The sequence below is a fragment of the Lipotes vexillifer genome, unplaced genomic scaffold, assembly GCF_000442215.2.
Source record: "Lipotes vexillifer unplaced genomic scaffold, Lipotes_vexillifer_v1.1 scaffold230, whole genome shotgun sequence".
In the NCBI taxonomy this organism is placed as follows: Eukaryota; Metazoa; Chordata; class Mammalia; order Artiodactyla; family Lipotidae; genus Lipotes; species Lipotes vexillifer.
In genome coordinates, this window is record NW_006775143.1 from 6,958,674 (window position 1) to 6,985,840 (window position 27,167).

The following is a 27,167-nucleotide window of genomic DNA, read 5'->3' on the forward strand; positions in this document are numbered from 1 at the left end:
AAATTACAAAGAAATTAATTTAATAATGTGAGAGTGGAGAGCAGAAAGCAGTTTGATGGTATGGAGTATAAATTAATGGCACGTATTATGGTAAGGTAGAAGTCTGATTTGATAAGCAAATGTTAATACTATAAGAATTATATGGGCTTCCCTGGTGGCGCAGTGCTTGAGAGTCCGCCTGCCGATGCAGGAGACGCGGGTTCGTGCCCCGTTTTGGGAAGATCCCACATGCCGCGGAGCGGCTGGGCCCGTGAGCCATGGCCGCTGAGCCTGCGCGTCCGGAGCCTGTGCTCCGCAAATGGGAGAGGCCACAACAGTGAGAGGCCCGCATAACGCAAGAAAAAAAAAAGAATTATATGATGGAAACAAAAAAGCTCTGTTAGAAAGATTCTTATGGAATATTGTATCTTGCATATTTAAGGTTATTAAATAACAGTTATTTGTGGGAGGGAAATCCTGTTTGGGAAAACTGTTTTAATCCATGCTTACATAACTTACTGTTAGAATAAAATACTTCTTGAATTATTCACTTTATCAAAAATTAATATTGTTAAAGGAGAAAAGGGATTCTAGATCATTAGAAAGACATTCCTGTAAGTCCATTAACTGCTGCTTTATCATCTTCCTTAAGTAAGCATTAAGTGCAGATTATCCCATGGGTTTTTGTCCTTAAGAGTAGCCAGATCCCTGTCTACAAGGAACGTTGCTCAGATAGGAGCACTCTGTAGACTGCTTGCTTCATGTCTAGGACTTTGGGAGATTCATGAACCCCCCTTGCTGAGGCTATCATTAACCTTTTTACAACTACTGTAGCTTTTCCCCTACTACTTCCAGTGTGACTTTAATTTTTCCATAAAATGGGAACCCATACCCATGCTTCTTCTCAAGTTATAATTTATATATCATAGATTCTAGAAATATGGCAACAATAATTTCGTAACAACTGGTCAACCTAGTGAATCTTTTTATTTTATTTATTTTCTGGTAGGACCTAGAAGAATTAAACTGTGAGAAGGCATCAGACAATATCATTATGAGACTGATGGCATTATCATTCCAGTACAGCTGTTGTTGGATAATTTTATATGCCAAAAAACCATTAAACTCAGAGTAAGTAAACACGTCTCCATCCAAAGTCACATATATATCTTTTAAGTTATTCCATCTTCTTCTTCGAATAAAAGTAGCTATGTACATTTTCCTCTTGCTCATCTAGTTTGCTTTAAGTAAGGGATTCTCAAGGTGAAGGCATGCCCATAGGAAAACAAATCGGAATTTTGGAGATGATATATTTCCCCTGGACAGTCAGTGCAAGTCATGCTCCCCCCGTCTACCTCACTAAGAATTGCTGCTGTGAGTGTTTCATTTTTTATTAATTTTTAATTCTGGACTCGTCTGTTAAAAAATGTCATTCTTAAATCACTTCTCTCTAAAATTTTATTAGATATAACAACTAACTAGCATCTTACTATACTTTCTTTCATTGATGTGCTTAACTGAAAAATTGCCCCCCAAATCCACGCCAAGACACTGGCTCAAATTATCATTATATGTCTCTCCTTTCCCTCATTCTAAATTTTATGAACGTACTGCTTTCACTTTCTCCTTTTATTCTTTGCAATCTGGCTTTTTTCTCTATCTCTGTACTGATCTCTATCTCTCAGATGTTACTCATCATTTGTGACTTTCTTATGATCATATCCAAAAATATTTTTATCTTTCACTGCTCTGAAGTATTTAAGACTATAGTGAGTGCTTTCTGCCTTGAAACTCTTCAGTTTCATGGCGCGTCAATGTTTTTGATCTTCTACCTCTCTACTTCTTCTCTGTCTTTACCTCTTCTTCCTTGTCCCGGTCTCCAGATAGATATGAAATCTCTTTTATTCTTCTATTTTGTCCATTATTCTCTCCCATAGCTTCAGTTATCATCTTTCTGCATATAATTATTATATTTCTATCTGCAGTTGCAGTCTCTCTTTGAATTTCCTGACATAATATCTCTAATTTTCTATATAATATTTCCACTCTGATATTCCACAGGCTCTCAAAGTTAACATAGTATGAGTTCATTTTATTCTCTATTCCCTCCAAAACTGTATCTCCTCTTTTCTGCCCTTTAGCTATTTATGACCATTGCCTTTCTTTTAGTCATCAAGACTGGAAAACAAATCCTATAGATTCAACCACGGGACTTTCATCTCTCCCCTCGCTCCATTTATATTACAAACATCTTAGTTCAGTTTCTCATTATTTTATGTGGACTATTATAACAAATGGTTTTCCTACCTCCAGATGACTCTCAACATTACTCTCCATAATCTGTCATACACTCAAATAATATTCCTAAAACCAGGCTCTTATTATTTCACTCTGATAAAACACCTTCACTGACTTCCCCATTATTTACTGAATATATACAGACTACTCACCCTAATATTCAAAGTCTTCGGCATATAATCCTAACCTATATTTTCAGGCTTACTTTTCACTGCTTTCCATTTCAATCAAAAGTTCTGCTCATTGGCTTGCAAACATCCTCCTTGCTTTCCTACTTCTACTTTTGCTCATACAGTTCTCTCTTCCTACGATATTCCTTCCTTCCTCCAGCTATTCCATCTGGTGAAATTGTGCCTATTTTTCAGGACCTATCTACTTTTTCTATTTAACCTTTCTTCAGTATCCCCCACTCATGCATATAAACAGATATTTAGTTGTAACCTTTCCAACCTTCAAACTCCTTAGCTCCCCGTTTTTTCCTCATCTTTGATATTATCGTATTTTGTTTTGTATTATCATTTTGGGGCACTTGCCCTACAGCAATGACCACATTGCTTTCATATGATAGATGCTTGGTAAATACTCCTTGATTGAATGAATGAATCTTCCCAACTAAATTGCACACTAGTCTTATTCACTTTTTTAATCTCTACAATACTACATTACACATACCACACCATAGTAGAAGTTTCAAAAATATTCTTTAGTTATTAGATAAAGTACAGATATCTTATCTTATTTAACATTACATTATCTGTGTGATTTTTTTCCTTTATTGACTTTCTTGTTTGACTCCATTTTTGTTTATCTTACTGTACCAAGCTCTTTGTATAAAATTATTATCATGTGAGGATAAGTGTAAGTTAGAATGTAAGAATACAAACAGCTTGGTTCTTATTCTTTCCTCTATTAACAATAACCTCTAGTAGTCACTTAACATAGTTTTTCCTTTCTACCAGAACTGAAAAATTAAAATAATTATTCAGTTCTAACAGGGGGATGGGAAAGCTGGGACAAAGTGAGAGAGTAGCATTGACATATATACACTACCAAATGTAAAATTGATGGCTAGTGGGAAGCTGCTGCATAGCACAAGGAGATCAGCTCGATGCTTTGTGACCACCTAGAGGGATGGGATAGGGAGGGTGGGAGGGAGGCTCAAGAGGGAGGGGATATGGGGATATATGTATACTTATAGCTGATTCACTTTGTTGTACAAAAGAAACTAACACAACATTGTAAAGCAATTATACTCCAATAAAGATATTTTTTTAATTATTCAGGTCTAAAATCTTCATTTTGAAGATTAATAAAGGCTGTAAAGCATTTTAAGCTTTATCAAGAACTTGGAAGTATTCTGGATAAATAATTGATGTGAAATTTTTTAAAGTTGTTTTTAGATTGGTATCCACCTAGAGGTGCAATTGAAGAACAAGAGATAATAAGAGGAAATTTACACTTATTTTTATCCAGATGTTCATGAAAAAAATTAATTATGTAACACTCTGAGATTGTTTTGTGTTCAGGATGAATTATCATTTATTCACAATAATATATTATTATAAAATGTAATTCTTTTCAGACTTCTAGGTATCTCGGTTTCATATTTTTAGATCATTGGAACATTTTTAAAGTATCTTAGTCAACTGACCAAATGAGGAGAATTGAAAACACAAAATAAAATTTTCTAATTACTTTAGTAGTTCATGTCATTAGTTCCTGTTTGAGGAAATGTGTCAGGAGTCCCCAAGACAACCCCAAGTTGATGATTTGTTAGGAGTATTCACAGCGCTGAAAATATTCTTGTACGCAAAGCAAATTCAGCAAAGGGAGAAAGGGCATGGATCAAAGTCCAGAGGAAACTAGGAGGAAGCTTCCAAGAGTCTTCTACTAGGAGAGTCACACAGAACATGCTTAACTTCCCCAGCAACGAGATGTGATAACGTTTGTAAAATGTTGTCTACCAGGGAAACTCTCCAGACATTCAGTGCCCAGGGCTTTTATTAAGAGCTAGTCACGAATCAAAACTCTAGATTCCAAAAAGAAAGCAGGTGTTCAGTAGAAACCACATTGTTTGAACAAACAGTTTAGGCACAGTGTGTCTCTCTTATCAGCCACTCTTTTGAAAAGAGCTTACCTGAGAAAGAAGCCAACAGGGGAAAGATGAGCAAAGAGATTAAGAGAGCCATTGTCTCAATGACATTGTTTGAGTCCCTGGGTCCAAAAATGTCTTCTCCTGGACTCCTTAGTAATATAAGCCAATAAATTTCTTTTTCGTTGCTTGGAGTACTTAAAGTGGATAAAGATAGTAGGAATATCTACCCACAGCTCAAGTCACATCTGATGTGCTTAATAACTATAGACAGGAAAAGAGCAGTGTGTTTTAAAATTACTGAGATATAACTGAGTTATAAGATTGTGTAAGTTCAAGGAGTACACTCTGTTGATTTGATACATTTATATACTGTAATATAATTACCACCTTAGTGTTAGTTAACACCTCTATCACGTCATATAATGATCATTTAAAAGAGTGTTTTTTCTAACAGTTCAGGGAAAAGACCCAGGGAGGATTCTAGTTATCCTGGCTCTGGTCATATGTTCATATCATATGTTCATATCTGAACCTGATACCTTGGCCAGGTAATTGGCTAGGCTTCAGTCACATAGCCATCCCTGGGGCTAGTAAGGGGATGAGTTAAACTTTTCTAAACACACACACACACACACACACACACACACACACTCAGCATCTCCTAGATTTAACGGTACTATTGAAGAATGGAGGTGGAACTGTTCTTACAAAAGAGTGCTGAGTGGACAAAAAAATGAGTCTGCCACACAAGCATTGTTTTAGCCCGGTTATTCTAAAAACTTTATAAAACGTGAAAAATAAAATGAATTTTAGTAAGTATAGTCAGACATCAAATGAGTAGAATATAATAATATAATTTTTTTTAGGTACTATCTTACAGAAAAGACACTTCATCACCTAGCTTTGATTTATGCAGCTTTGGTTTCATCTGGGCTAAAATCAGAAGAACTGGATGTAAAGGTATTCTTTTTCCATATGTTTGTTTGTATTTTTCATAAACCAAAATTTATGAAATCTGAAACTCAACTGCCCAGTGAGAAGAAACATTAAATGGGTAAACTAAAAAACACTTAAAAGCCATATAAAGAACAGTTTCAAATTAACAAATATTCTTTCCACTTAAATTTCTGCTCTAAAAGCCTTTAATGAATTTAAATTCATATTTTATCTCTTCATTACTACTTAGATTTTTTGAAACAGGTCAGGATATGAATAAAAATAAATATCCCTTGATCAAAAATGTTCACTTATGAGAGACATACTGTTTTTATCTGCTGTAAAATGGAAATCTTATGACATATGAATAGAGCAATATCTTGGTAATCTCTAATCAGTCTCCTTTCTTAGCTTTTTTTCAATGTCCCACTCTGAAGTTTATATATTTCCCCAAAATTCAGGGCTAAGTCCTCTACTGTTATCACTTTATATTCTTTCCTTGATAAACTCAGACATTCCCACAAATTTAGCTTTCATTTTTAAGAAAATCCTTAAAATTTTTCTAACTTTTCTTAAGGTTTGCACCTATATTCTAGAATTCTTCTGGAAATCCCCCCATGAATATCCTGCAGGTACCTCAAATTCTGCATGTCCAAAACACAACTTCTCATCCTCCCCCAAACTTGATGTTGAGCTAAAACAAGTAGACTACCAGTTATTTCTGCAGCAAAAATGGGTTTATATGGGATCAACAAAGAATTGCAACTCAGGGCCTGCAACCATGGCAAGCCATATGCAAGTCTGGGCACAACAAGGTGAGGTGAAATCTTTTAAAGATGGGAAAAGGAAGTTGCGAGGGTTATAGTAAACAAAGAGTCCATTTGAGGAGTTGAGAGTTCGAAGTACAGTGACTTTTCATTGGCTGAGTTGTGACAGCCTCTTATTGGCTGAGCTCTTGCTAGGAAAGAATAGGAAGTCTTTCTTCCTATTGAATTGTACTATCATGGTAGGGCAGGAGAGCTCCTCCTGCTGGTCTTCCAACTCTATTTTAATTAAGGTTTCTGTTAGTTTTTTACACCTAGTATGGCATCACTATTCTAATCTAATCAGTAGCTAAATCTTCCTTTTAACTCTGCAGTGTCTCTAGAGTATGCCTCTCCTTTCTACTCCCATTGCTATTTCCCTAAATTCAGGCCTTGACCTCTCATTTGGCATTCTAAGGTAACTTCCTAATTAATCTCTTTATTTCTACTCTTTTCCCACTCCTGTGCATCATGTATATTGACACCAATTACATTTCTGAAATACAGCTGTGAATATTTCACTCCCTAGACTGTAAGCATAAAAGAAAGGGAACATGCTTTTCATATTTGTCTTCCTAGCACCAAGCACACAGCCTACGTAGTAGGCTCTTGATAAATATTTGTTGTTGAATTGAATTTTTGTGCTCAAAAGACCTTCTGTAGTTTCCTACTTCATCAAAATAGAGTTAACCTCAGGTGGATTCAAACTCCTCCATGATTTGACCCCTAGTAATCCTTCCTTTAACATCATCCTACCCACCTTTTCCTGAATATGCCCCCACCTCTCAGCCATCTGATTCTGTCCTGGCTTCCCCCAGAAATACTATTCCCCATCCCCTTACTGCCAGTCTTCATAGTTCTGACTTTTTCTACCCAGCTCAAATACCACCTCCTTTAAAAAATTTGCACCAGTTATACTCTCTCAAGATGAATCTCTCCTCCCATCCTCCTAATAATGCTTTATACCTTTATTATAATATGAGATGTTTGTTCATATATCATCCACCCTGGATGGTGAGAACTAGGCCCTTTTCTTTGTAAAAGCTATAACATCTAGCACAGTGTTTTGTACACAGTAAAAATATTCAACAAACATCTACCAAATAGAATTCAGTGAAAGCAGGACCTGTTAAGAAAATCAGCAAATGATCTATTTGAAATAGAATCCAGATAATTTTGATCCTGTGATGCATGTTAAACATAGAAGTAAAATTCTTAGAAAAGTTACCTAAATAAATATAAATTTGTCTCATGTATTCATTCAAGTGAGGTTTTACCACTTAATCAGCCTCTTTTCTCTTCAGCTAATGGAAAGCAGTCATATACAAAATATGCTTTAGAAAATCATTTTAAAAATCTATACATGGGGTATCTGATACCAGAAAGTTACCCTATTCAGGTACAGTGACATGATCCACAGAGGACATGTTCCAAGGAAGGCATTTGGAGATGAAATAAGAGGTACTGCTCAGGCACAATCCATTCCAAATGAAATGGAATGGATTGTTTGTTCCCACCTGGATCAAACTACTCCAAAAGTTTTTCAAGTTCACATAATAATCTTAAAAGTATGTCCATTTTTCCATGGAATTTGAGAAACAAGGTGATTAATTTGCTCTAATTCTTGTATCAATGTATCACTAGTACTCAAGCCTCCCATTCTCCTAACTTGATGACCTTATGACATTAAAGGGGGTTCCCTAGACTCGTATTATTTTAGAATACATTTAGTAATATGGCTTTTGGCCTCTTAGACCAAAAAAATCCATCAGGTTGGATTATTTTTTTATTTCCAAGCATCTGGAGAGCCTAGCCATAAAGGGAGTATTAAGAAATTTAAGTACATTTCTTAAACTAAAAGAAAATACAGCTAGTAGTGTCATGCCATATTTTACTCTAATATAAAAAAAATTCTCTAAATTTCTTATGAATTCTCTTTGCAGAAAAATGCATAGATACACACATATGCAAATTTTTGAAAACAATGTTAGCAGGGGTTCTTGAATCTCCCAAAGTCTAGCCATGAGCTCCAGAATCCTTACCCTTAAGTTAAGGTAATATTCATTACCATTATAAAATTATGCCCTTTAAAATAAAATTTATATTTAAATAAAAGTCTCAAATCTTCTCAAAACATCCAAAACTTTTAATAAAATAAATTTGGAATCAAACAGTGTATTTCTGTGTACTCTATATATATCATATAAAAAGAAAATCCTTCTTTAGCATGCCAGGTATATGCTAGCAGTTTCGTATTTGTTATTCTTGTGGAAGAAAAAAAATGTCATAATTATTTTGTGAGGTTTGCACAGTCTTTGTTTCTTAAATTTCCACTACAGGACAGAATATTCATATTTTTAAGATGTGATTGTTTAGGGCAGTGTTCTCTATCCACATTAAACTGCTAACCCATGAACTATCTTTCCTTCAACCAAAGCCAAAAGACGAAGAGGAAGATAAAAATAGAAATGAAAGGGGAAGGAAAAGGCTGGCATTTCAGAAGAGGGAAGGGCATGGAGGAAAACACAAGAGACAGACAGGAAGTAGGAGATATTAAGAAATTCTTTTTAGAGTTAAGTTTAACACACACACACATCACACATTTTTGGCAGGGGTATCTTACCATCAAATAAGCCAAGATTGGATGAACAATTCCAAGAATACTCTAAATCAGAACATATTCTTCTTTTTGAATACAGCATCAAATTAATCTGTAAATATCCTTATTTTTCAACTTTGTTTTTGAAAAATCTTGCACTATTGTTTAATTCTTATTTTTATTTGAGAACTATTAAGTTTAACCTAGAAAAAGCAAAATATTAATCATTGCTAGTGACATCCAAATTGCTTTTTTTCTAATACAGATGAGATAAAACACCAAATATGTTTGAAAGACTTTATTAATAAATGCCAAATGGAAGTGAAGAACAACAATTTAGTTCCAAAAATTAGAAACTACAAGGATATCATATTTAAAGAAGGAAAATAAATTGTTTGTCCTCACAAATAAAACATACTGGATTTCACATAGATAAATTAGTAAATTATATCTAAAATAGTGTACAAAGATTAGAATCTTCTGGGTTTTTTTTTCTCCTAATTGCAAACAATCTTTGAGTGATATATTTTGTTTCCTAGTATTTCCTATAATTTAACATAAAAAATATATTTTAGCTTCTAATTGCCCCAGGAGTGGAAGAGACTGCACTGCTAATTCGACAAATTGCTGACCACAATTTAATGACCTCGAAGAGGGATCCTCATGAATGGTTGGATAAATCCTGGCTTGAAGCCTCACCATCTAAGGTTTATTTCCTAATATATAAATTAGATATTTGCAAAGCAAATATAAATACATGTACTTGAATTCTTTTTCTGGTAGCATCAGGCGGTAATGCGAGCTACGGGGAGCAGCAGATGAAGCTTCGCTCGCTGGCCCTCTGCCACCTCCTGCTGTGTGGGCGGGGGGGCTGGGGAACCCTGCCCTGAAAGGTAGAAGAGCTGTCATTAGATAAAACGATTGTCATTTGAAGGAAATGGACTCTAATGAGTCTCTTTGGATGAGTGATTAGACTGAATGAACTTTAAGATCCTTCCCAATTCTGGGTGTATGAATCTTTACTGACAAACAAGTTTCCTTCCTCCTGGCCATACTTTTTCCCCCAAGCATCTCAAATTGAGTGGTAGGTGCAACAACAAAAATTTTAATCTGCTGGAGTGAGTAGAGTAAGAAAAAAACACTGGCTGATTATTCCTTACGCTTTTTTCTAGGAAGAAATGTACTTACTTGATTTTCCAAGTGTTAATCCGTTGGTGGCTCAGCTCATGTTAAATAAAGGACCTTCACTGAACTGGATACTATTAGCAACTCTTTGTCAACTTCAGGAACTCCTACCTGAAGTTCCAGAAAAAGTGTTAAAGGTTAGCTATTTGAGATCCATATTCTTCTATGAGTTTATTTCCTTTGCATTTGAGTATCTATTTTTACCATAAGGGTTTTCAAAATGAAGTTATCCAAGTTTGTTTTGGACTTCACAGAGCAAAGAAATGATTTACTTAAACTAAATTTCATACAGAATTCTCATTGGTCGTCAGTCACATTATATATTTTAAAGCTATCTTATATAGATAATTCTGTACAGATCATTTATCACACTTCAAATCATTTTGGAGTGTTATACTGCCCACAGATATTCAATTACACACTCTATTCATATGTGTTTACATTATCTCTTCCAAATAATCCTGAAGCCCTTCTTTATAGTAGTAGCTAAAGAGAACTTTAGCCTTATCAGTAAGTTTCTTTAATTTTTATGAAGGAAATGGTATTCATGTAAATTGTGTAACTAAAAATTTTATTTTAAGTGATTAGAAAATAGATGCAAATTACAATGTTTTTCTTTTAATGGAGCCTAATTAAGTTATGTTCTCACTACATGGATCAATATAATACCTTTGGATGGACTACTTATTTATATTTTTCCTTATTTCCATTTAGATAAGTGTCATCACTTATATTTACTTGACTGATGTTTATGTTGTATTTTTATTATATTAATTAATTTTTAAAATTTTTTTAGCATTTTTGTGACATCACTTCCTTATTCAAGATTAGTCCTTCTGTAACAAAATCACCTCAAATTTCATCACCTCAGGAAAATAGGACTCAAACTAGTGCCTTTACTTCTCAGACTTCAGCTTCTGGCTCTTCAGATTCTGTCATTCAAGAGCATAATGAATATTACCAATATTCAGACTTAGGAGAGACAGTGCATGAAGACACAAACGCTGCTTCAAATTATAACTCTTCCCTTATGAAACTAAAAGAAATGCCATGCATTTTACCACCTGTGACTTCTTACAATCAGACCGGCTACTGGAAAGAGTCCAGTTGTAACCCTAACATAATGCAGAATAATTCTTTCCTGACTAGTATAGAAGCAAAGAATGTGTCTGGTAGTTCCTTTCTGAACCAGAATGATTCAGAGTCAGATGTCTTTTCTTTGGGTCTAACAGCAATGAATTGTGAAACCATGATATCACCAATTGACACTCAGAAGAGAGTTACCCCTAACTTTATAAATTATCAGAAAAAGGAAACACATGAAGCAAAAGGACCTACAAATAAAGAATTGTCTGCCCCTGTCTTTTCACTAGAGGGTTCTCAATCTCCTTTTCACTGGAACTTTAAAAGAAATGTATGGCAACAACAGAATCACTCATTCAACTTACAGTATGGTGCAGAGCAGAATACATGTGACAAATGGTCCTCTCAGAAAGATAATTTATTCACTAATCAGCAAAAATGTCTATCGGATGAGTTAGAAGGCTTCATATGTGAAAGTTCAAATGCTGAGACTAAAAAGACTTTCTGGAAAGAATTACCATCCATCCCCAGTTTGGATTTATTTTGTGCTTCTGATTCTAATGTAAGTCAAAAAGAATTCAACAGTCTTTATTTCTACCAAAGAGATGGAAAATGTTTAGGACAGAAAAAGCACTCTGTATCTTCATCTAACTCAGGAGACAAGAACTCATTAACAGGTAATACTGTCTATAGTTGATAAAACTACTCTCTAATGTAATTTTAAAAGATAGACTCATCTCCAAGTTAAAATTTTTTTTTGTTTTAATTACTACACTTAAGAATCTTCAATAACTTTGGCATCAAAGAAAATCAAAATTCTAATTATAGACTTTTAAGAAAATAAAGGCAAAGAAAATATGTCAAATTCTCATAGCTTTAGATGAACTAAGCATTTAACTTAAGAAGTTACAAGTAAAAACATGGAACAAATCTAAGTCAAGCAGAAGACTAAAATTAACAAAGATTAAATAAAGAAATTAGTGAATTAGAAAAGTAGCCTCTTTGTCAAGCAGGGATATTTAATGAGCTAACATTTATTAAGAACTTATTATATTTCCTTTATGTGGATTATTTAATTTTGACAATCCTATTAAATAGATACTACTATTGGCTATCTGTTTTACAATTGATGTTTCTGAACATTTAGTCATATCAATTTTTTAAAAGAACAATTTTATTTTCTCACTTCTGGTAATTATACCTTTTATTTCTGTGTTATTTCTTATTGCCTTGGCCTAAGCATTTAGAACAAAATATTAAGTTCTGATGGTCATACAAAGGTGGGCTTACTATGATGGGGAAAAAACAAAAAGAAAGGAGAAGCTGGAAGCTTCAAAACTCCTCTTTTGCCCAGGCCATTTTGTGAGGCCAGAAGGGGCCCAGAAAATCTTATATTCTTTGTTTTATTAAAAGAGGAACACTCAAACTATATTTAAGTCCCAGACTCACAAAACTTGGATTTGGTCCCATTTAATAGTCATAATTTGCTTTGTTCCTGATTTTAAGGGAAAATATTCTATCCCTAGTTTTGTAAGAACTTTTGTGAGGAATAGATGCTGAATTTTATTCAAACTCTTTTTGGTCCCTATTGGGGAAAATCAAACATGTTCTCTCTGTTGACATTAATGTAAATGTTTACAGGTTTACTAATAATCATTTTTGTCATTTCTGTGATAAACCTAATTGGCTTTTTTTTTTAATATTGGAGTATAATTGCTTTATAATGTTGTGTTAAAGTTTCTGCTGTACAACAAAGTGAATCAGCTGTATGTATACATATATCCCCATATCCCCCTAATTGGCTTTTAAGAAATGATTTTTTAAAATATGCTATTAAATATGGTTGCTAATATTTATTTGATTTTCATATCTACATTCATAATGAAATTAATTTATTGTGCTCTATTTGTACTCCATAACAGTCTGACATGAAGGTGATTCTGGCTTCATAAATGAACTGGATGAAAATTTCATCTTTTTACCACCCTGGAACAAATTAAGCATGTGAATTACTGTATATTTTTTTAACATAGGGCATCCCAATGTATGAGATAACCCATTTTTTCAATGAGAAGATCTCAGAAATTATTTTTTAATAAATTTTAGTATTTAAGGTTTTAGGGATATAGATGGAATAGTCAATGTCTACCTATATTTTATATTCATTCATAAATTCATTCATAAATTCATTCATAATGAATTCATAAATTCATTCATAAATTCATTCATATTCATTCATAAATATATTTCATTAATTCAGTTATAAATATATTTTAAAATCATATATCGTATAAATAATGTTGGTTTAAAAATATTGCTTTTTTCCACTTTGCAATCATTTTTATAAAATAACTTAATTCAAACAATTAACAAGAATCTTTTTTTTTTTTTTTTTTTTTTGCGGTACGCGGGCCTCTCACTGTTGTGGCTTCTCCCGTTGCAGAGCACAGGCTTCGGAAGCGCAAGCTCAGCGGCCATGGCTCACGGGCCCAGCCACTCCGCAGCATGTGGGATCTTCCCGCACCGGTGCACAAACCCACGTCCCTTGCCTCAGCAGGTGGACTCTCAACCACTGCGCCACCAGGGGAGCCCTGCATTGCCTTTCGAATTTGCTTATAAAGGCATCCAACTCTTGCCATTGAGATTATATGGCCAGGAATAATTACTACTGTTTTAAATATTTTAGCCTCCCTTTTTATTGATTTAATGAATCAATCTCCATAAGTATCCAAATCTAGAATATTTCAGGCTAACATGTCATATATAATACAATCATAAAAGATGAGTCTATACATGATCACTACCTATCATATATCAGAGCTCAGGATAAATTTCACAACATTACAGATATGCATTAAGAAACAGGCTTAATGAAGGAAAACTTAAAAGCAAGAGTCTTAGATCCAGGGAGATTTAATTGTTTGTATAAGGCATGAGCATACAAATACAAATATATGTATCTGACACTAATCAGTATTGGGCCTTTAAGAATAAGCACATATATGCTAAAAAAAAAATGTAATTTTTAATAATTATTTTATCTCAGTTTGGAAATTTTAACACTTTGTAAATAGATGATGAAGAGACAGGATCCACTTGAACAGCTGGAAAAAAAATACCTACACGTATTATTATCAGCAATAAAATGGTTTTCCTTTTTCTCCTTTTAACAGATTTCACATGCTCACAACTACCACCATTCAAAAAACGACGTCTAGTGTATGAAAAAGTCCCTGGTAGACGTGATGGACAAACTCGTCTGAGGTTTTTTTGAACGAAAGGTTAGTGCTGCATGCCACATTTTATTCTTTTTTATGATAAACCAGTAATAAAATGATTTAGGTTTGCTCATATATCAACGAAAATGCAATTGTTCTTTGATGTTCTCGGTGTTTCTACATTAAATTTTCATAATATATATCTTGCCTTATAGTTTATATCTTTGTAAGTAAAGTATTCTAATTAACATAATATTGTTATAAGATCCAAATAGCTCCCAGATTCACTGAAACATGAAAAGCCTTTTTTTTTTTTTTAAGAGAAATAGAAAACCTTGCCAGATGTATATCAAAGTGTTGTTTGTTGTCTCCTGAAGGGCCTGCTGTCTCCACCTTTCCTCCAGCAAAAGCCTTTGAAATGAGCCTCCATCTCAGTCTGACCCTCCGAGTCCAGAAGTGAAGATCACCACAGTCAACCCTCCACCACCAAGACAGTTAAAACCTAGGGCAAAATTGAAGTTAGAGAACTTCCAATTTAAATGCTGTCTTCATAAACAAAATTTTCAAACAAACCACTAAGAGAAAGTATTTGCGACCCACATGACAGAAAAAGGGCACACATTCCTAATATACAAAGAATTCCTACAAATTGATAGGAAAAAAGATAACCTAATAGAAAAATGGGCAAAATATATGAATAGATATTTCACAGAAGAAACAAAAATAGCCAATAAACATTTGAAACAATATGCATCTTCATTATTTATTAGGCAAATGCAAATTAAAACAATAAATTACTGCTTTTTCACATATCAGATCAGCAAAATTTTTGAGAATTCCAGTATCAGCATATGGGAGAAAGAACGCTTTCCTGTATTGTTGGTACAACATTTGGGGAGGATAATTGGTATATTTTTACATGGATGATTGTAGGTTTCTAATTACTATAGTATTTGTATTCCATTGAATACATCTAAAAGAAAGATGTAATAATTTTATTTTAAAATGCCAATATTTCTAATAAAATTTTATTCTTTGCAACTATTCAAAGTTCTGATGAAACTTTTACATGTCAACTCTAAAATGGAGGTACATAGATTTGGGACATCCTTTTTGCAAAAATGTTTGAAGACCACAAGCATTCTCTCACTCTCTTTCCTGGCTTCTGAAATTGTCACCCTGTTACTACCAAAATTGACCTCTACCTTTTTAGACCCAAAGGACATTCAGACATCTCACTTGATTTCTCTTCAGTGTTTGATACTGTTAATCACGTCCTCCTTTTTGAAACTGGCTTAACTTGACTTTAAACCAACTCTCTTACTCTTTTATTACACTTTTATTTATAGGATGTTTGGTTTTGCTTGGGTATGTGGAGGGTGGAGACTTCAAAGAGAAACTATTTCTGGAAATTTTATTGGAATTTCTGTTGTGCTTTCTTAAAGTTTTGGCAGGATTTCTCCTAAACTAAGGTAAGGCTGTCTTACCAGTTTGCGGATCTCCTTGATCCCATCTTTTTTTAAAAAAACCTTTTTTTAAAAAAATTATTTACTTATTTATTTTTGGCTGCATGGGGTCTTCATTGCTTCATTGGGCTTTCTCTAGTTGCAGCGAGCAGGGGCTGTTCTTTGTTGCGGTGCACAGGCTTCTCATTGCTGTGTCTTCTTTTGTTGTGGAGCATGGGCTCTAGGCACGCAGGCTTCAGTAGTTGTGGCACTCAGGCTCAGTAGTTGTGGCACACAGGCTTAGTTGCTCCACAGCATGTGGGATCTTCCTGGACCAGAGGTGGAACCCGTGTCCCCTGCATTGGCAGGCAGACTTAACCACTGCGCCACCAGGGAAGTCCCTTGATCCCATCTTTAATCAGCTTGCAGAGGAGAGGAGTTTCTTTACAGGCCCTAGACTGGGGCAAGCTTAGGCCAAGCTATCAACACCCACCCCCCTGCTTCCTCACCAAATAGAGTGAAAGCATCCGTCCTCCTGCCTGTATTTCTCAATGGTGTTTAAGGACACATTCATTCTGCCTGGGTCTGGAGCAGCCTCTAGTGCTGTTGCCCATCAGAGGTATTACTGGGAGGCAAGTCTTGTGTTGGTAGCCTGGGAACAGAAGATAAAATAAATGAGTTCTGCTTCAGCAGAGCACTCCCAGGGAGCGATTGTCACATGACCGATTGGGTTGGTCCATAGGAGAAGCCTGAAGGATTTGGATAGGTCCTGTTAGGGGGTCAGAATTGTCAGTCCAGCCTCCAACATCCTCTCCCAAACACCATATCACATGGAATTATTTAGAATAGGCCTAGCTTCCCAGGTTGGCTCTTGCCATGGAAACTTCGATTATCTGAGAGAGTTTCCCCATGAGGTTTTTCATGTTCTAAGGGGAGTTACTTGCCCTTAGATCTATGACTGGTAGTTGTGATGCTCACCTTTGAGGGCTTTTGAGTACCCCCAAGTTCCTAGGCCCAGCCCAAACACTGGAGGACTCAGAACATCAGCTGTCCCTTCCAGTTGTGGGTGGACATAAGATACTCCTTCCCTCGTCAGTGAGACTCAGCGTACACCTGAGGATCAACACCAGGGTGTCCCACGCCTTGCCTCTCACAGTAAGAGCCCGGTTATTCTCCCCAAATAACAAGCCTGCCCTAAAGCAAAGTATCCAACAATTTTAATAAATGGAGTAGCCTAGGTTGGAGGGGATGGGGAGTGCAAACTGTAGCAATCCAAAATGAAAGCTGAAAAAAAATACATTTTCTGTCTTTTGCTTTTTTATTTGGTTTATCATTTTTACCGTACAAGAATTTTAAATTCCATACTTAATTAAATTATTTATTTATTTAAATTGCTTGTTTATTTAAATTTAATTTGATCATCAAGTATACATATCTTCTCTTTTTTGATTTCTGGGTTTCCTGCCTTGCTTACGAAGCCCTTTTTTACCCTGAAGTTACACAACTATTCTCCTAATTTTTCTTCTAACGCTTTTTTTTTTTTTGAGGTACGCGGGCCTCTCACTGTCGTGGCCTCTCCCGTTGCGGAGCAAAGGCTCCGGCGTGCAAGCTCAGCAGCCATGGCTCACAGGCCCAGCCGCTCCACGGCATGTGGGATCTTCCCGGACCGGGGCACGAACCCGTGTCCCCTGCATCGGCAGGCGGAGTCTCAACTACTGAGCCACCAGGGAAGCCCTCTTCTAATGCTTTTTTATCACCTTTCTTTAACCTATGTGGAATTTTTTTTGCATAGTATAATACAGGCCCAATTTTATTTCCTTCCAAATGCATAGCCAATAATGCCAGCACTATTTGTTAAATTAACTACACTTTCCACTGAATAGAAAAAAAAAGTCAGGTCTATTTCTGAACTATTATGATCCATCCAATCATCTATTTGTCTAGTCCTATACTACAATAATATTGTTTATTTTGAATTTTTTGTTTTGAATATTTTGTTTTTTTAAGTCATATTGTTCTGATTCAGCAGCTTCAAAGTAAGTTAGTATCTGGTAAGGCAAGTTTCACCCTCCCATGTTTCATACACACACACACATGGTTTTGTTTTGTTTTAATTTATTTATTTTATTTATTTTTTATTTTTGGCTGCATTGGGTCTTCATTGCTGCGTGCGGACTTTCTCTAGCTGCAGCAAACGGGGGCTACTCTTCACTGTGGTGCACATGCTTCTCATTGCGGTGGCTTCTCTTGTTGCAGAGCACAGGCTCTAGGCCCGCTGGCTTCAGTAGTTGTGGTGCATGGGCTCAGTAGTTGTGGCTCACGGGCTCCAGAGCACAGGCTCAGTAATTGTGGCACATGGGCCTAGTTGCTCTGTGGCATGTAGGATCTTCCTGGACCAGGGCTCAAACCTGTGTCCCCTGCATTGACAGGCAGGTTCTTAACCACTACACCACCAGGGAAGCCCACATGCACAGTTTTAAAAGCTATTCTTGGACACTTGATTTTCCATATAAACTTCTAGATATTTTAACCAGTTTCCCTTAAAAAATAAAATAGGAATTCCACTAAATTTATAGAAATTTTAGTAAGATTGCATTTTAATGAAATTGTCCTAATATCCTGAAATTTATTTGGACCCTGTTCTATAAACATCAGTAAAATCTTTTATGATTCTTGCACTTTTGTTAAATGTATTTTCAAGTATTTTTTATAGTTTTGTCATTAAAGTGGAAATGGGATAGTTTCCATTTCTATTTTTTAAAATTATAGTTGATTTACAAAGTTGTGCCCATTTCCATTTTTAACTAGCTATTGTCAGTGTAGAAAATGCTTTTTATTTTTCTATATATACTTTGTATCCAGCCAGCCTCCCAAATTGTAATATTACAAATTCAAGTATTTCTTTTACTAAACTGAGTTTTCAAAGTGTAAAATTATATAATCCATAAATACAGATATTATTTCTTCTTAAATGTTTATGCCAGCAAGTCATTTGATGAAATCCAATAGCTGTTCTGAATAAAAACTAAGTGAATTAAGAGAAGGAAATTAAAGATGATAAAGACAGTTTACTAAAATCAACAGCAAATTTCATATTACATGGTGAAATGTGGAAGCATTCAGCATATTAGGAACAAACAAAATACTTTTTATCACCACTATTATTCAGCACTACTTTGGAAGTCTTAGCTAATGCAGTAAGATGAAAAAATGAAATGATGTAAACATTCTCTTCTTTAAACCCTTCATGTAATTAATGACATTGATAGATGTGCTTATGTTGAATTAGCTTTGTAAGGTTGTATCTTCTCTTGATAAACTACAGAACTTGGCTTGCTTATATTTAAGACGTATCTATACTCATAAGTAAGATGTCTATAGTTTTCTTGTACTATCTTACCAAGTTTTTGCCAAATGGAAAGTGAAATCAAGAGATTTTTTCTGACACATAAAAAGCTCTACATAATTAACATATGCAACTGAATGAATTTGGAGATACGTACACACCTATGAAACCACTAACAAAATCTATGCCATAAACTTACACATCACCTCCAAAAGTTTCCTCCTGCCTTATTATTTTTTGTGATAAGAACAATTAACATAAAATCTACCCTCTTACCAAATTTTAAAGTATCCAGTACAGCAGTGTTAACTACAGGCACTGTGCTGAACGGTAGATTTCTAAGATATACTCATCTTGTATAGCTGAAAATTTGTTGTTTTTTTGTTTTTGTTTTTTGTTTTATTTGTCTGTGCTGGGTCTCAGTTGCGGCACGCGGGATCTTCGCTGCAGCACGCGGGGTCTTTTAGCTGCGGCATGCAGGAATCTTTTAGTTGCGGCATGCAGGCTCTTAGTTGCAGCATGCAGGATCCCTGACCAGGGATCGAACCCGGGCCCCCTACATTGGGAACATGGAGTCTTAACCACTGGACCACCAGGGAAGTCCCAAAAATTTATTTTTTAATGGAGATTTTTTTTTTTTTAATGCTTTTTGTTGTTAAGATGGAGAATGGAACATGTTTAAATGCTGATAAAAGGATGCGGTAGAGAAGGTGAAGATAAAGGAGAAAAAGGCTAACTGATAGTGTGACATTTCAGAGGTGAAACGGATCCACAGAATAAGAGCGTTAGAAAAAAGGACACCTGAATTTTGATCGAATGGAAGGGATTCAGATCACTTAGATTTGGAAGTTTAGTGGCCGGAAGTAAAAGAAGTTCCATCTTATGACTTCTACATTCTCTACTATAACACTACTTATGTTCAAATATATTCTCATTTATTTATTTATGGATTTATACATAGCTATTTCAAAGAGCAAATGTTGCCAGTAATTGAGATATTTCTGCATGTTATACATATATCTGTTTTTCACAAAATTCTGTGAGGGCTTGTAAACAAAAATTTCACCTCCCACTTCCAGCACTCAATCTCACAAGCAAACAAAATCTATGAAGCCTTAAAACAAAATCAGACACAAAATGTTGCTGTCATTAGCAGAAATTAAGCAGAAATTTTATTTCCAAGCTCTTCAAAGATTATAACAAACACATATAAAGTATTCTTTTAAGTGTCCCAAATTAAATCAAAGGCACATCATCAAAGAAAAACACTTGTGACATTGAGAATTCACTTAGGTTGTAATATTTTCACATCACTTTTTTTTTTAATCATTTGCAATATTCTGTAGATCACATTTAAACATTGTTTTAAAGACATGAAATAATTTAGTATTTTTTTAAGTAAAACCACCATTATAAAATAGAGAAACTTAAGAAGACAAAGGTCAAATCTGCTTCATATACAGGATGGGGCAATCTAATACACAACACAACATTAATCCTTTCGAACAAGTTTGCTAAGAAACAGCTCCCATATTTAGTGTTAAAAATAAAACAATCTTCTCATTTAGAAAAATCAAGACATCATTTGATTAATAAAGCCCATTCTTCCCCTAATTTTATACTTGCTTGTCTTCATTTAGAAATTATAAATTCATGAGAAAAGAACAAATTTTGTTATGGTATAAAACTCTTAGTCGGGAACAACAAATTACAAATATTTAATTTTTTAACAAACAATACTGTTTTCCTTCCCAAAATGTAAACATGTAGTAAATAAAACATATGTAACATTCCAGGTATAGAAACAATAGTAATTCACTTAATGAAAGAGGTGTATTTTGGTATATTTGGTGGTAAGGTTTTTGTTTAAGTATAAAGCACTTCAACAAAGAACCAGGCCATTATTATTTAAAATCTACTCCTTCACCCAGTTTCCTTGAGTAGAAACTCATAAATTTCCATAGGATTTTGGCTAAAGGACTAGGCCACAGGAAAGGTCCTGTGAAATATCTAAAAGTCATTTGGCTGGAGAAGTGTGTTCTTGAGGTTTGGAGGCAGTCACTCATCACTTGGTGCTTGAAAGCATTCCTCAGCGGACTTCTTCCCTATTGGAAAGAGAATTTGGTAGGCTTTCACTTAGTAAAAGTTATACATAAAATTAACTAGTCATCATTTCATAGGCCATTTTAGGGTTCTCAAAGAAGAAAGTAACATGTTAATACCAGAAAATCCAAACTACACCATTGAATGAGTAGGTTTTTGGGGTTTTTTTGCAGTACGCGGGCCTCTCACCGCTGCGGCCTCTCCTGTTGCGGAGCACAGGCTCCGGACGCGCAGGCTCAGCGGCCATGGCTCACAGGCCCAGCCACTCCGCGGCATGTGGGATCCTCCCGGACCGGGGCATGAACCCGCGTCCCCTGCATTGGCAGGCGGACTCCTAACCACTGCGCCACCAGGGAAGCCCCAAGACTGTTATTTTAATACCATAAATGTGAACATTTTCCATTAAAAGGTACAATAGTACCTGATAGTATGATTACTCCCTTCTTGTTAATGTGAATAATTTCCTTTTCAAGTACATGAAAAAAGACCTAAGATGATTACTTCCTGTATAAACACCCCTTAGAACTTGTAATTTGAAATATATTGGCCCCAAAAGACTCTAATAATTTATGCCCTGCCCTGCTCCCCCACCTCCAAAAAAAAACAGTGAAAATGTGAATGACACCCCATACAACACACTAGAACCCAGGAAATTTATTATAGGCCACCAAAGAGGTGTTTTCATTTCAAGAATAAAATTTTAAGGTTCTTTTAACCCTACTCACACTTTCCCCAGTTACTCCATTTCTTCCTCCATTAAAACACAGAAATACATCCTGAAAGCTTCTAGGAAAGAAATCACAGCTGGTGATGGGACCAAGTCTCCTCTGGGGAGTCCTTAGTCCCAAGAGTAACAAGTCAGTTGATAGCACCAAGCAACAAATCACAACTCCAGGATGGTGTAAGGACAGAGAAGATGGTATTGAGGTCAAGAAATTATTATTGACCAGCTCAGTTCAAAAGCTCAAGTACATAAGGATATTAGCATCTCATGAATTAGTGCAAAGAGCACTGAGACTCTTCTAATTAGATGTATTCCACAAGCAGCAGATTAGAGTCACCCTTCAGGGAAAGTTGTGCATTTTGCTGGGTTTATTTTAATTCCCCCAAGAACAGTAGATATTTAAAACTCAGTTGCCCAAGTCCTTTGGGAAGCCCCACGATAATGCCATGGCCCCAAGATGGCCTGGTGTATCATTACTCACCAGTCTTCAGAGTAAAGCACAGGATCTGGGCTCCCGAAAGGGGTTGCTTCCGGCTGGAACACCTACCAGCAGGGCGTCCTTGCAGGCATTCTGCATGCAGTACTGTTGAAGCTCTGCTGCCGCCTGAGAGACCTGAAACAAAGGGACAAGAGCTTGACACGCTGCTCACAGCCAGATCCATCCAGCAGTCACTTGAGACTCTGAAAAATGATCATACAACCTGACAAAGGTCATACTTTGTACAAAACCTCCAAGAGTCTTTTTGGCTGAAAGTTCTAATAATTGAACTCCAAAGAGGAAAGGGTACAATTTCTATAACCTTGATTTAGGGTAGTTTTGGTTTAGTGGCTTACTCAACAAAGGAAAGATAAAGCCGTACCTTTTATCCAATTAGAATCCTAGTTTTGAGACTGAATTTGTAAAGAAATAGCTTATCCTAGTGTGCCCTTTACAAATTTTCACTTATAAAGCATGCATCGATATATCCAGGTCTGCCATGTGAACAGACTATTTTAATGTTTACAAGGCTGGATGGAGCCTTATCTGGTCTGCTCAAAACAAGTGATGCGGTCCCTCCAACATATATGGGTTTTTTTGTTTTGTTTTGGGGGATTTTTTGCGGTACACGGGCCTCTGACTGCTGTGGCCTCTCCCGTTGTGGAGCACAGGCTCCAGACACGCAGGCTCAGCGGCCACGGCTCACAGGCCCAGCCGCTCCACGGCATGTGGGATCTTCCCGACCGGGGCATGAACCCGTGTCCCCTGCATCGGCAGGCGGACTCTCAACCATTGTGCCACCAGGGAAGCCCTCCATCATGTTTTTGAAGCAGAACAGCTTATTGGTTAAGAGTGCAGTCTCTGGACAAGTTACTTAACTTCTCAGTACCTGTTTTCTCATCTGTGAAACGTATTTAGTAACAGTGCCTACCTCCCTGAGTTGATGTAATAATTAAATGAGTTAATGCACGTAAAGCACTTAGAATAGTGTTGACACTAGTTAGCAATCATCTGTGGCTGACTGCACAAACAGTCACAATATTTTGCAGCTCCTACCACCAAGAAGTAAAGTCTTTATCCACCCCTTGAATCTGGGCTGGCCCTGAAACTTACTTTGACCAGGACAATGGCAGAAATAATGGGCAAGTTCCAAGCTTAGGCCTCAAAAGCCTTTGCAGCTACTCCTCTTGCTATGGTTGCAACCGTAAGACCACCATCAAGTGAGCCCAAGCTAGCCTACTGGAGGTCTTGTGGAGGAGACCCAGTCAGCCAAACCCCAGCCACCTGCCTACTAAACTCCAGACATATGAGTGAGGCCATCCTAGATCATCCAGCCATCAGCCAACCCTCCATTTGATGGCAGATGCACAGAGAGCCCAGCAAAGACCAACAGAACTATACAGCTGAGCACAGCTTAAACTGTTGATCCAAGAATTGCGAGTTTATAAAGGTTGTTTTAAACCACTAAGTTTTGAAGAAGTGTATTAGGCAGCATTGACACAATATTATTCTGCTTTTCTTCTTAGCCTCCATTTGATGCATATTTGTACTTGGAGGCTTTCCTTGCTTTCCATTTTTCTTGTACTGAAAAAGTGTTTTGTATAAAATCTCACCCATACTGTACAAAAATGTTCCAGTTGCTGTTCAAGTATTACTACTAATTTGTGTTAATTTTCCAAGCTTCCAAATAACTGAAAAAATCAATTCCTTAGGTGTCAGTTACTATCTAGTTTCTAGAATACTTTAGGAATTTTAGTTTCATTAATGTAATAACAGTTTATATCATATAAACATGTAATATAATATTGCCAAACTAATGTTTAAGCTTGCCTTTCCCTCAACAGAAGTTCTGACATTTTCATGTTAATTATAATTGGAATTACTGATTATATATATATATGTTATTAATTCAAAAGAAATTTGGAACCAATTATGCTCATGATTATTATCTCAGCTTCAGAGAGAACGAGTGAACTCCACACATGATGGGTGGAAAGAGACTGTCCCCCAGGACTGCCAGAGAAATGGGGCTAACTGCACCCTAGCCTAAAGAACATATCAAAAAGTTAAGGTGAGGGATATGCAAAGCAAATGAGAGAAGAGTAACGTGTCAGCATTTCTCTAGCACTTTGAAGGGAAAAACTCTGGCCTGGAAGAATACAAGCCCAAACCCTTAGAAATTGTATCCTCCCAATGGAGGTGGGATAATCCCTACCCAAATCATATGACTTTCCTTGGTTTGAGCCCAAGCTGACCCATCAACTTCTGAGAGACTTCTCGAAAGCAAAGAAGGGGTCCTTGGAAGGATACTGAGCATTGAAGCACTGGGAAGGGCTGCCCTCCATCATATGCTAAGAAACTGGTATTCCGGTTTATTTACCAGTTAGCAAGTCTGTGAAAGAGAAGACGTCTCTGGGTGTGCTGAGAACACCCATCCGTCACTGAGCCCTGAAATGAGTCAAACCAGACCCTGGAAGGTTGTGACTCCCTAAGGTGCTGCCTGAGAAAAGCCCTGCCAAGCACCCCAAACCATACTCCCATGAGGACACCCTGCAAATAAGCTTATTATCTGTGTGACTCTGAGCTATTCACTTGACTTCTCTGTGTCTCAGTTTCATCACCTGTAACTACTTTTTAAATGTAGATACGAATACCTTCCCTAGCTACTGCACAGGGTAGGCAGACATCTGGCTCACAGTTTTTCTTTCCACTTAGGTCCCCACTACATCTTAAACATTTCCAACAACCCTAGTTTCATTTCCCTGAGCTCCTCTCTTCAAACAACCTTCTCCTCAACAGCAGTAGTTACAGCAATACCTGTAACTGCTCCACATCTGTAATTTCACACTCCAACATCCTGCCTTCCGATCACAATCTCTCCTGCCCATCCAGGGTGCTGCTTCCTTTCTCCTCACTGCACCTGCTCTTTGACCTCAGGGGGAACATCTCTTCCTTTTTTGTCTGGCCCATCACAGGTAGGCTGGCTCTGTTCCTTCTCCATTCAGCCTGGGTTCAGCCTCTTTCCGGCCAGACCCTCAAATTCCTTGCTCTCCACTCCCATTTCTATCTTTCTGACAAAACTCCCCTGCTAACCCACTACTTGGATCAACTACCATTCAGCTTGGGCACTCAGATTCCTGGGCAGCCAAATACTGCTGGAGACAAAAAAAAAAAAAAGTAGGACAATCAATCTCACAGTAGCTGGGTCTTCAGAATCACAAGGTGTCTATGATTGTGCCTGCTAGGGGGTCCTCTCCCATTCCCAACAGCACTCTCTCCCTCATCCTCAGCACTTGTGACACCGTAAGTTCCCTTTTTTCTGCCTTAAAACTTGGCCTCCTATTTCACAAAGAAAATTGTCATCATACAAGGTATTAAGCCCTTATCTGGAAACATCTATGTTAACACATATCCTTCCTCCTTTCTTCCTGCCTCAGAAGGTGCCCCTCCAACCCCAGACCCCCTTAGACAGACTACCTGTCTCTACCTCCAGTTCTCCTTCTCCATTTGTTTCTCCCCCTCGACCTAAAAATACAGTGTGTTCCTTCCTCTCAACCTCAAAATACAGCTTTTCATTTCCTAAATTTAAAAAAAAAAAAAAAGGTTTCCTCTTTAAAACCAGATTTTTTTTCAATAAAGTCTTTCTATCCTATTACAAATTAGATTCAGCATCTACTACTACATATGTCACTGAAACCTCTTCTGCACTCCACAGGTCTCTGTCTACCTTGTTTTAGAATCAATTACATCAATTACTCTCTGAAATTATTTTATTTATTGGTTAGTGTGTTTATTGTTTATCTTCCCCACTAGAATAACGTATTCTCAGTACCTAGAATAGAGCATGGTACAAAGAAATGGCACTACTGAGGTCCACAGACTATCGCAGCAGTGTCCATTCATTCACACACACATTCTACAAATAATGCTATATACTAGTTGGTAAACACAATTACACATCAGATGCTTTTTAATCAACTGACTAAACATTTGACACGTTGACTAAGCCTCAGAATTGTGAAAACCCCTCCTTCCTCGCTTCAGTATCTCTTTCGGCAGGTCCCTGGGGTCCACACTCTGGTCACTTCCTACCGTTTTCACTCCCATACGTTCTTTCAGCCTCGTTCTCTGAGCTTCGGCCCAGGTAGCCAAACACCTCCCGGGCATCCCCTCAAAGTCCACGTATCCGAAACTTACGCATCATCTCTCCTCCCTACCGTAGCGAATGGCAACGCCATCCATCCTGTCACCAGGCCAGAAACCCGAGCAGCGCCCTCCTCCCTCCTCATCCTATCAACCCATCACCGAGGCCCATCCATTCAGTCTCCTCCGAAGCTCTGGACCCCATCCTCCCGCACCAGCCAAGTACGGGGGGGCCACCAGCACGTCGCCCGCATTCCTGGTGTCCTCGCGTCCGTCGGGCACCCCGAGTCATTGTCCCCATCACTGAAACGTGACCGCGCCGGGGCTCTCGGTCCCGGACCGCCCTCGCGGGGTCAGGTGCATTTCTCCCGGGCGCCGGGGTCCGGGTCCGGCCCTGCGCGGACTCCCACCGCCCGAGGCCGAGCCGCGAGCCTGGTCGGGCGCAGTCCTCAGGCCCGCCCACCGCGTCCGGCCACCCGGCTCGCGCTCGGGCCGGCCCTGCAGCTGTCCGCCCGGGCGCGGCCTCCTCCTCCCAGGCCCGCGGACGGCCGGGCGGTCTCCGCACCCCGAGGCCACACGCCGGCGCGGGCCTCACCTTGATCCTCTCCACGCCGGCCTCCAGCTTAAGCTGCTCCACCAGGCGCTGCAGGGCGCTTACGCTGGCCCCGGAAGACATGGCGGCGGCCTGGGCTCCGAGCGAGTGAGCGAGCCGGTGGGCGGGCGGAGACGCGA

At 37.5% G+C, this 27,167-nt stretch overlaps 2 protein-coding genes across 3 annotated transcripts in view; one reads left to right on the top strand and one right to left on the bottom strand.

Annotated features, from left to right (window-relative positions):
• The window catches only part of SHOC1 (shortage in chiasmata 1), an 85,135-nt gene extending 70,656 nt beyond the window's left edge, over positions 1-14,479 (top strand). Inside the window, exons 21-26 of one of the 2 annotated variants that reach the window (XM_007449771.1) lie at positions 989-1,110; positions 5,239-5,332; positions 9,286-9,417; positions 9,883-10,032; positions 10,692-11,655; positions 14,152-14,479. In XM_007449771.1, the coding sequence (XP_007449833.1) occupies positions 989-1,110; positions 5,239-5,332; positions 9,286-9,417; positions 9,883-10,032; positions 10,692-11,655; positions 14,152-14,252 (1,563 nt within the window). In that variant the 3' untranslated portion in view covers positions 14,253-14,479. The remainder of the gene's footprint in view (positions 1-988; positions 1,111-5,238; positions 5,333-9,285; positions 9,418-9,882; positions 10,033-10,691; positions 11,656-14,151) is intronic. The other variant, XM_007449772.1, reaches the window with a different exon arrangement.
• Positions 14,480-22,301: 7,822 nt separating this feature from the next.
• GNG10 (G protein subunit gamma 10) lies at positions 22,302-27,111 on the bottom strand. Its single transcript, XM_007449773.1, has 2 exons — positions 27,031-27,111; positions 22,302-22,427 (listed from the first exon to the last, which is right to left on the bottom strand). Exons 1-2 carry the CDS (start codon positions 27,109-27,111, stop codon positions 22,302-22,304), a joined length of 207 nt encoding a protein of 68 aa, XP_007449835.1.
• Between the last annotated feature and the right edge of the window lie 56 nt (positions 27,112-27,167).

What these genes read in the sequence shown, in the direction of transcription:
- GNG10 (XM_007449773.1), bottom strand. Translation starts at nt 27,111, where the DNA reads ATGTCTTCCGGGGCCAGCGTAAGCGCCCTGCAGCGCCTGGTGGAGCAG. An exon ending in CCGGCGTGGAGAGGATCAAG is followed by an intron (nt 22,428 to 27,030) that starts GTGAGGCCCGCG and finishes CCTTTGTTTCAG; the next exon opens with GTCTCTCAGGCGGCAGCAGA.